General features: G+C 46.0%; 5 protein-coding genes across 5 annotated transcripts; 3 read left to right on the plus strand and 2 right to left on the minus strand.

Annotated features, from left to right (window-relative positions):
* Positions 1 to 213: 213 nt before the first annotated feature.
* Positions 214 to 1,832, plus strand: An13g03260 (uncharacterized protein; the record flags this gene model as incomplete). The annotated part of the gene is made up of 3 exons (XM_059743945.1): positions 214 to 292; positions 484 to 881; positions 936 to 1,832. 3 exons carry the CDS (start codon positions 214 to 216, stop codon positions 1,830 to 1,832), a joined length of 1,374 nt encoding a protein of 457 aa, XP_059602164.1.
* An 851-nt stretch (positions 1,833 to 2,683) lies between these two features.
* On the minus strand, positions 2,684 to 3,514 carry An13g03270 (uncharacterized protein; the record flags this gene model as incomplete). The annotated part of the gene is made up of 1 exon (XM_059743946.1): positions 2,684 to 3,514. One exon carries the CDS (start codon positions 3,512 to 3,514, stop codon positions 2,684 to 2,686), a length of 831 nt encoding a protein of 276 aa, XP_059602165.1.
* A 479-nt stretch (positions 3,515 to 3,993) lies between these two features.
* Positions 3,994 to 4,832, minus strand: An13g03280 (uncharacterized protein; the record flags this gene model as incomplete). Its single annotated transcript, XM_059743947.1, has 2 exons — positions 3,994 to 4,652; positions 4,730 to 4,832. 2 exons carry the CDS (start codon positions 4,830 to 4,832, stop codon positions 3,994 to 3,996), a joined length of 762 nt encoding a protein of 253 aa, XP_059602166.1.
* Positions 4,833 to 6,779: 1,947 nt separating this feature from the next.
* Positions 6,780 to 7,643, plus strand: An13g03290 (uncharacterized protein; the record flags this gene model as incomplete). The annotated part of the gene is made up of 1 exon (XM_001396427.1): positions 6,780 to 7,643. The coding sequence occupies one exon, from the start codon at positions 6,780 to 6,782 to the stop codon at positions 7,641 to 7,643; it is 864 nt and encodes a 287-aa protein (XP_001396464.1).
* Positions 7,644 to 8,551: 908 nt separating this feature from the next.
* On the plus strand, positions 8,552 to 9,866 carry An13g03300 (uncharacterized protein; the record flags this gene model as incomplete). The annotated part of the gene is made up of 6 exons (XM_059743948.1): positions 8,552 to 8,739; positions 8,805 to 8,904; positions 8,966 to 9,034; positions 9,091 to 9,154; positions 9,245 to 9,753; positions 9,819 to 9,866. The coding sequence occupies 6 exons, from the start codon at positions 8,552 to 8,554 to the stop codon at positions 9,864 to 9,866; spliced, it is 978 nt and encodes a 325-aa protein (XP_059602167.1).
* Positions 9,867 to 9,937: the final 71 nt, after the last annotated feature.

Below are 9,937 nucleotides of genomic sequence, written 5' to 3' on the forward strand. Positions count from 1 at the left end.
GAGACGGAGAAGCTATAGAATAACAAAATAGCCTGATAAACTAACATACAAGAAGATTAAAGGTGGAATAGAGGAATGGTACATCAGGGCGCACGCAGGACACATTCAGGACCTTGTCAAGTATTTTTGTCATACTAAGATTCTTGCCTGCCTGCTTGGAACGGACGATGACGCCATCAGCAAATACTTTGCTACACAGCTTCTGTGTGATTCATGGCCCGTCAGTCTCTTCCCCGCAAGAATATGCAGATCAACGCTATACAGATCACTTGGCGGGACTCCAGCCAATCGTGTATGTTTCCACAGGGCGGATAGTAGCACCCACCCCCATGACTTGGGCCAATCTGCTAGTCGGTATCGGGATGAAAACTTCAAGTGTGAAGGAGAAAGGAGAGACAAGGGCGTGTCTAAACTTCTTATGTGGCTGGCACCAAAGTACCTGCCAGACCCCTGCTGGTCTTAATTGGCACTATACCCGAATAGTTAGTGTCTGCCTTGATAACCCCTCGCTTCAACAGATTCTTCCTCAACATAGCAAATACCCGCAAACTTCAGCGTTTATACCATCACGAAGGCCTAATCAAGATCCTGATTCATTGGATATAATAATATCAACATCAATGATTAGAACAGCTTTCCATATGTACAGTATGCGTCCGAAGGTTCTCCGCACAGGCATCAGAACGCGCACGTGCCAAATGATACCAAGCAAAAACAGATTTTCCCCGTTCACTACATCAACAAACCATGCCGTTTCACAACAAGAATTATTCGAAGAGGAACTCAACTATATTGTTGCAAAGTTTCCTCCAGTAGCCCACGCTTTCGCTTACGGCTCTGGCGTGTTCCCGCAGAGTGCCAAGGCCTCAACAGGCCCTTCCGTCCATGAAAACGCGCCACTAGCAATTACACAGATGCAAGGAGGCAACCAAAAGATGATAGACTTTATTCTCGGAGTCCCCTGCGCTGAGGAGTGGCACGGGCTCAATCTCCAGCAAAATCCGCATCACTATGGAGCATTAGGCAAGTTAGGGAAGCGTGCAATAGCGCGCGTTCAAGAACTCGGTGCGGGTGTCTACTTCAACCCGTTTGTTACGATCAATGGGGTGCTTATCAAGTATGGTGTCATCAGTATGGATACCCTTTGTCAGGACCTCGCGACATGGGATACTCTCTATGTTGCTGGGAGGCTCCAGAAACCTACGAGGACTCTCTGTGATGATCCACTTGTCCAGAAAGCAAATCAGGTTAATTTATCCTCTGCGATCAAACTCGCGTTACTGTTACTCCCTGAGACTTTTGCTGAGCAGGACCTCTATGCAACTATAGCGGGTATATCATATCTGGGGGATCCCAGGATGTCAGTTGGAGGCGATGATCCGCGGAAGGTGCAGAATATGATAGAACACCAGCTGGATGACTTTCGAAAACTGTATAGCACATTGCTTGGTGATATGAATAATGTCTCAAGTGTCGGATCCCCTGGTAGACTGCAGCAGTGCATGGACCCCTCTGTGCGTGGAAGTATCATTCGGAGTTTGCCCAGTGCGTTTCGCAGGAAGCTATACTTCGGATACCGGAAAAGGTATAGCACTGCCTTGGATGCGCATAGTTCCTCTTCACGGGGACGTAAGAGTTTGCCACACTGCACCCTTGACTTTAACATTGCTGGGGATACTGGTTTGCGACAACAGGTTGAACAGGCAATTCGGAAGACGGTGCGATGGCCGAGTTTTACCCAAAGCATAAAGAGTGCTGTTACTGCTGGTATTGCAAGGAGCTGGAGATATGCTAGAGAGAAGAGGCGTAAGGCTGTGCTTGGTACACGTTAGGATGTTTGCATTCCAGCTATTGGTAAACTAGTTAGATACATCGAGTTGATTCTGCATTAAAGGGCTTTTATTTCGAGAGCCCCTGCGGACTGAAAGGGTGCATCCATTAGCCAGGGATGAGATGCAAATGCAAGAGAATCTATTAACACAGAAAGTGACATGCGTCGCATGACCATTTGTGAACAACATAGATTACATCAGCCCTACCACATCGTTCATCACCGCATCTTGTTCCAAGTGAATGATTCACTAGTTTCCACGCTGTCATCATGCCACAATCCTTCCCAAACTTTAACAAAGATAGGTATCCAATCTCCTCCTCCAAACCTCCCAGATGTTGGAACAATCGCGAAAATCCACTTTCCCTAACAGACCAATAGATGGACGCGCCAGTGACGCGTCGACGTCATATATAGAGAAACTTAGATGAGGTCAGATCGTGTTAGATCAGATTAGATTGAACCTATTTGAGGCTGAGATGAGTGCATACAGAAAACTAATTCAATACATGGGAACACTACGCCAGACCAGTGCCTCAATACGAAGCTATTAAGATGAATAAGCTTCTTTTGATTAGACATAACACCAGGCGATTTCAGGCGGATGAAGACAGCATGTGCGGTTGAGCGACCCAAAATAGTCCATGAGCAGCCATCATACATATTCCATTCATTTGTATACCGTAAAGGTAAAGTGATCAGGACGTGTGTATGTCATAACAACCACCGTTGGACTCCTAGTAGTCACTGGCTGAGTTTCAATGCCAGCACTCACGCATCCCAACATCGACATACCATCTGCTGCTCACGTTCGCAGCTTCCACTTGGACGATATGGAATAAGCGTACCTTCTCAGTCTCGCATCTGGTCTTCCACTCTGAAAGCATGGGTATTGAAAGAGTCGTCTGAAGACGCATCCACGAGGTATGCTGCAGTCGCTGGGGAATACTCTCTCTCAATTACTCTTCTGCTGCTTCTGTGTGCACCAATATTGGCACGAATAGGAACGCCATCTCCACAGCCGTCATATCCAAGAGCAATAGGCCATTCATCACTCTCCGAGCTGGACGAAGAAGGAGTCTCTGGATCGGCGTAGCCATCGCGAACCGCAGTTTTCTCGAAACTAATTTTGATTTCTCTGAGGATGTCCGCCAGTGGCGAATCCTCTCCAGCAACTTTGGATACCCTCTGTGGAAATCTGTCCGCCTCTTTAAAAGACAAGGGATTGTCGCCAATCCGTTCATAGATTGCCACGAGATCTTCTATCACAGGGGCTCCTACCACAGTGGCTCCTATCACAGTGGCCCCGCAGGGGTGATAGACTGTCGCATCCCTGGGATCGATCATTGGCTTCACTGGTGGACGTACCCGGTTAGCCAGGAACTGAACGTGTGGGTTTCGTTCCTCTATGTCTGTGTAACCTAAGATGATGTCAAATGTCATGGGGGAATCACAGTGTGACACCCTAAGCATATTAATTGGTATGTTGTAGGTGTCAACGTCGTTTTCCTCAGTGATAAAATAACGCTCGCCGCTGGGGAACCACCATCGTAGACCTTGTTTCCAATGTTTAATTCGTGCGCGCTCTCGGCGGTAGCTTTCCTGTGCAGCCGTTGGATCTGTTTCTAGATCCATCGTTGGCCCCAGTGGTAGACGGGCGTTTGGCACAAGGCTTGACGACATGTTTGGTTAGGGTGCTGCTTTTTGTGAGATAGTGGGACTGGTAGAAAGGGAGATGATTCAGCGCGAGATATAAGGGCTTTATATACTTTTACTGTAGAAGCTACTAGTGTTTGGGCTTTCCGGAGTTTCAATAAACATAAGAGGCTTTTGCCGGTACTTGCATATCCTTGGGTATGGACCGCGATATCGCCTTCTGAAAAGTGGCACTACGAAGATTGATGCTGAGGAATTTGATGCGTCAAGCCCCCTGAATCTCGTAAGGGAACTTGCCAACAAAGAACACGTCCTAAGATTATTTTCCATATCACTAGATAGAATTGTCTATGGAGGCGAAGACATTAAGAGCCTACCGGAATCTGCAACAGTAGATAATTCTATCATGAGGATATCTCCGACTTGTCATACTAAACGTATTGGTAAAGTTGTGGTTGGATGGTACCAGTTTGAAATATCTTGAGAAAACATATATCTTCCCCAAATTACTTTTCTTCAGAACTTTCTGATGAATTGTAATGATAGTAGAATTCACCGTTTGTTCGTGTAGCTTCTGACCGGTTGTTAAACTCGGCTAATGGTATTGTGTCCACGGATGGCCATGAACCAGTGCCATTTTCATCACTGTTACTAGCACCGTTAACATGTGGGCTTGGTGAAGAGTCGGTTATAAGATCAGCCAAAGTGGGAAAGGCAGAGTTCATTGTTGACTCGAAGTCTCCCATTATCATTTCCATTGGCGTTTCTAGGTCACTGATATCAGACGACCTCTCGCCTTCGAAGCTCTCATCCGACAGGTAGTTATCATTGCCATATCTTCGGTAGAACGTCATTGTATTGTCGACCAAAGTTGCTCCCCAGGGATAATAGGTTCGAAAGCCTGAGCGGCTAGTGATCGGTGGTATAATCAGGCGTACTCTGTCTTCCAAGAAATGCAGTTGAGGATCACGATGCTGACTATCAAATTCGCCAGCAACAATATGGAACGTCAAATGGGAAATCTCATGTGTTACTGTGACTATGTCAATTTGCATACCGTAGGTTTCGGAGTCTCTCATGACTGAGATATCGTAGCCTTCTCTAATTGGAAACCACTCAAGCAGAAAAATTTCCCAGCGTTCCTGTAGTAACCTTTGTCTGTCCTCTGTGGACGTGTTATCTTCCGGTTCCATTTTCTTGTTACCCTAAACAGCACAGTGGCTGGGCTCGAAATCACAGTACCTTCGGTATTTAGGTTGTGCAAATATGCAACAAAGTGTGTTATGAGGCTACTTAAATGGTCGTATGTGATTCTAGCAATGACTAGGTTGCGGACCCTTCCCATAATTCCTAAGACCTTGATCGGTACTTAACTAACCTATTTGGCCCTGATTACCGCTTCGGTATATTCCACTCAGTTATCCCAACTCATAGAAGGCCCCACATAACGGGTACTTCTGTGGATGTGTAGGTCAATTTTCGACATCCCCAATAAAACAAGGAAGCGCCATAGTATGAGTTGAGAATGGATCTCTTGTCGCTAGTCATGCATTGCTCTATTCGCTTATATCGCTCAGTGGTTGGGCAATGCTTGATATTTAGATCATAATCCTAGATATCATGAAGGCTGGAAGGTTCATTTTACGATCTGCAATAGAAGTCAGACTGTTGTTTCCTGACAGACCACCCGCATTGGCCAGACATTAATCTTTTGCTTGTGCATATATCTCCAATCCTGACTTAAATATGCGAGAAACTTCGACGGCTTAATATTTGACCATCAGGTCGAGCCAATCTTGTTACTATAGATTTGAATTATATTATAAGCATCGTATTACAGGAATGTAAGCGAGCTAGTATGACCAGAGACTTTGGAAGATTTCTTTGTAGCACTTAAGACTAAGAATATATGCCAGATGGAACATCTATTACTTTTTAGTTTTCATGTTCAGAGATATATTGTTAAATTGTGGGAATAATATCTTTAACCAGAGAATAAATGTGTTGAAGATGACAGGGCCGGTGTATTCCTTTCATTAATAAGACCTAGGATATTTGCAAGAGCACATTTTGATTCGACGCTGAGAGGGCTATGGATTGATACATAGGTATAGGATAGTTGTGTGACTCGAGACATCGACTGAGAGCTAAAAATGTTACTTGCCTAGCAATATAATCGGCTAAGCAGAGAACTTGTTCAGGTAGATGAAAGTGATAGCAATTCAGAATAACGAGAAAGGAAATTTGTATATATCGAGGAAAAAAGGGAAGAAGAATAAATGTTTGTCAAGAGTGGTAGATAGAAAAAAAAGTTCTAGGAGTGATCAAATTATATAAAAAATTTTCGGGCTCTATAGCTGAGTTCTCAACAGTATATTCAATCTTCCCAACAGGGGGGGGGGGGGTTGCTTCAATCAGAGTCGTCAGCGAATCCAATGCTTCCAAAGTATCAGCAAAGAAGCCATATCAGTAAATTTAGGAAGAGCATACTCGACTATATATGAAAATAGATAGATCACAAGAAAGAATCCTCGAAGTCATTTAGAGAAGTATTCTTTAGGCAGAGGAGTCTAATGGCGGCATTAACTGGCAATAGTAATTAGATTGATATACCTAAATTCGGCGCACTCTTGCAGGGTGCTTGCGGCCGGTGCAAGCCGTCAAGCTGCGGAAATAACTATACGCAATATTCTTGTGGTATAACGTGTAATTCACCGTATTCGTCAAATACCGTAATTTAAAATGGAAGCTCTCCCTGACTCCTGCTGACCAATCAGAACGATCATAGCCAACCTCTCGTAGATGCCTCGTGGGCGACCTGGTGTCAAGTCTAGCTGGATTGTCGCCTCATATGCCTCAGCTGAAAGGAGTCACGACAAGCAGCTCAGTCCTTGACTAGAACACATCTCGAGCTCTACAGCGCACCTCAGCAAGCCGTCTGATTAATAATCCCAACGCAGCCGAGGTCCTAGGCCAACGGTGACTTGAAAAAATAATCAAAGCCATCCCTAACGACCCCGCCAGCAGAGCAGACATTGGCGGACAGCTTGGAACTAGAGCTTCGGAGAACGGTTTTGCGTTTATTTTACAAAAAGGACGGACCATTACAATGGTGGTACCTTTGTTTCAACGCCAACAGATTCAACAGGCGTGCAGCGGAGCTGCCCGCAAAATTCTGTTCTATATTCACAGGGGCCATTTCTGTGAAAACATATTGTGTCTTTCTTTCTTTCCTGGTTAAAGTTCATTACACATAACCTACCACTGCCACTCGGGTAGGGCTTATACAAAAATGCTGTCTGCGGGGTTTATTCCTTTGTCAGACCGAGTGTACCTGCGCAATGGCAGAAGGAGATCCAAAACGACCGGGACAGTCGAGCCAACAACAATCATCATTTTCGGCTGGGGTGACGGTATGCCGAAGCATGTCTCAAGATACGCCGATGGCTTCCATGATCTATACCCATCCGCTCGGATTCTTGTTGTGTTGTCAAGCACCTTACAGGCTCTAAGCCAACCTGTTGAAGAGCGGATACAAGACATGATGCCAGTCATTGATACCGTGTTCCCTACTGCCACAGGAGGTGGCAAAGATGAAGAGCGAGTTCTCCTGCATACTATGTCAAACACTGGCGGGATCTTCTTGGCTGCGGCCTTTACAGCCTACCAAAAACGCCATGGCGCGGACAATAGATTCCCCCACAAGCTTCTCATTTGCGATTCAACGCCCGGTGGGCTTTCTCTCTCCAGACAAGCCGGTCATTGGTCGCGGGCTATCGCTGTGGGCACATCCAAGTTCTTTCCGTGGCCATTTATTGTCACGCAAGCCTTGTGGTTTGTTTTACTCTGGGTTCACTACATACTGGAGCGGCTGCGCGGACTTGAGCCTTCTGGAGTATGGGCTGATCGGGTAATGAATGACGAGTCAGTCACAACTCGAGAGTCCAGCCGGCTGTACTTGTATTCCAAGGAAGACGAGATTATAGGATTCGAGGACCTCGAAGAAAATGTCGCCCAAGTTAAAACCCTGGGCTACCAGGCGGTTGACCTCGAGTTGTTCGAGGGCTCACCGCATGTTGGCCACATGAAGCTCCATCCACAGCAGTACTGGGGGAAGATCTCAGAGTGCTGGAAAGCGGCCATAGCCAGGAAATGATGGTTCTAATTGGCCGCGAACAATGGGTCATACAAGTGCCAGCTTTGACTCCTCAGAATCATGGACGAATGAGTCTTGCAAACTGTCGAAAAGCCATGTAGTGCCTTTCTTACATGGATCCCGAGCCGACGCCGCATGTTAAATGAGCAGCATGATTGGGCATATCACAATACAGTTTGCCCAGATCTTCGCAGCCATGCTTCCAGCGCCACTTACGGACTGAGACTGCTTGGAAACAAGTCGTACGCGGCCAGAATGACCGCAGCTGCGTTGGACACAGCTTACTTTGGTCACGAGCAACAACAATAGTAGCTCACATTCCTACTACAAATATTAGATTGAGATTATTTTTAGAATTGGCTTTCCCTCTGTTTTCCGTTCTCCAAGTTTTACATTGTGAGTTGTATCGTTGATCTTCTTCTGTCTTCATTGACGTTTGTAAAACCAAATAGATCCTACCGGTCCGTTCGGGACCTCCACACGGGCCATTCCGCCCCAAGACATAAAGTTCTGAAACTCTGCTAGCTCACTTCATAAATGCCTGTGGCTAGAACCCGGTCAAAGTTCCCAAGACACTGTGTGACCTGGGCGAGATGTTGAGGGGACGGAAGGGTGGACTCTTGTACATTTTATTATGAATGTCCTGTTACTCCCCATCGGACAGCTATGGAAAATGTTCGATAGACAAAATCGGACATATTCCAAAGAACCTGTTTTGACGGGTGCCCTAGACCTCTGTATTCGTTGGACGACGGACATTTGCCGCCATCGGAGGATCTCCTCGTCGGAAAATTCCCGTGTCGGGGCCGGGGCCCGACATAGAACACTATGCAATCAATCAGCCTTAAGAAAGGGAATAACCCCTCGGATACATAGCACTGATCGTAAATAGTGACATATACCGTGAAATGGACCCGAAAAATCAGGTATACCCTTCGTTCAACGAACTGCCGCTGCAGAAGGATGGCCCTGCCGGCAACGCATGGGGGCTTTGGGGTCCTGATGATCAACTTGGGTGTTTAAATCATCTTACAGATGATGTGGTGGCGAGAGCAGCAAGGGAGGAAATTAGAACTGGATCACGGATCTCTTTGAAGTACGTGAGCTGCGGCACTATTCTTACATGGGGATGGGGTGTGTTGTTGACCAAAATATATCTAGTTGGGCTTTAAATGCCTCATCATATCCTACCTTGACGCGCAAAAACTTGGAGCTCAAGTTGATTAACAAAGCGCCTCTGAAAATTGCTCATGATGATGAGGTATGCTCGATTCTCAGAAATTGCCAATCTCAAATGTAGGTCGCTGACTGAGAAACTATAGTGGTCGTTTAACCCACAATGTAGCTCACAGTGGGATGGATTTCGACATTACGCTTACCAGAAAGAGGAGGTAAGTGGAGAAAAAGGTTCAACATCATGAGCATGGTATGACTGACATGCACGTAGCTATACTATATGGGTCGAACGGCAGAGGAGTTCAGAGAATCCACAAATCCGAACGGAGTTCAACGTAAGGCTGCTATGTCTACCGCTTTCATGACACACATGTACAAAAAGAGCCTTTCTGACATGACTTGATCTTATACTGCAGACATTGCAGAACGGGGTATTGGTGGACGTGGAATACTCATAGACTGGTACAGATGGTATCAAGCAAACGGCCACACTGTCGATGCCATGAGTCCTCATCCGGTCCCGTTTGACCAACTGATTGAGGTACTGAGATATCAAGGGTTAACAGATAAGGACATTCGACCAGGCGATATCCTCCTGATTCGGTTTGGCTACATCAATCAGTATGAGAATATGAGAGGAGACAAACGAGCTCGACTCGATGCGCTCTACAAGAAGCAAAAACCTGAGAATATCGGAATTGAGCCATCGGAAGCATTATTGAGATTTCTCTGGGAAAAGAAGGTCTCCGCCGTTGCAGGCGATACGCGATCGTTCGAAGTTTGGCCTTGCACACAGGCTCAGTGGCATCTTCATGAGTGGTTGCTTGCTGGATGGGGAATGCCTATTGGAGAGTTGTTCGACTTGGAAAAGTTGAGCAAAGCTTGCAGTGAAGCGGAAAGATATACCTTCTTCTTCACTAGCGCCCCTATGAATGTGAGTGATGTCTGAGCCAATGGAATTATACTGAGGTTAAGTCTGACCATGCATATGATAAATAGGCCCCTGGGGCTGTTTCAAGCCCTCCTAATGCTTTTGCATTTTTCTAAATGTCTTTTTGGAACTTCAAATACAGGAGAGCAAGCTGTCATGCGGGTACTAGTGCCAGTCGGTACTAAAG

The sequence above is a fragment of the Aspergillus niger genome (genome assembly GCF_000002855.4).
Source record: "Aspergillus niger supercontig An13".
In the NCBI taxonomy this organism is placed as follows: domain Eukaryota; kingdom Fungi; phylum Ascomycota; class Eurotiomycetes; order Eurotiales; family Aspergillaceae; genus Aspergillus; species Aspergillus niger.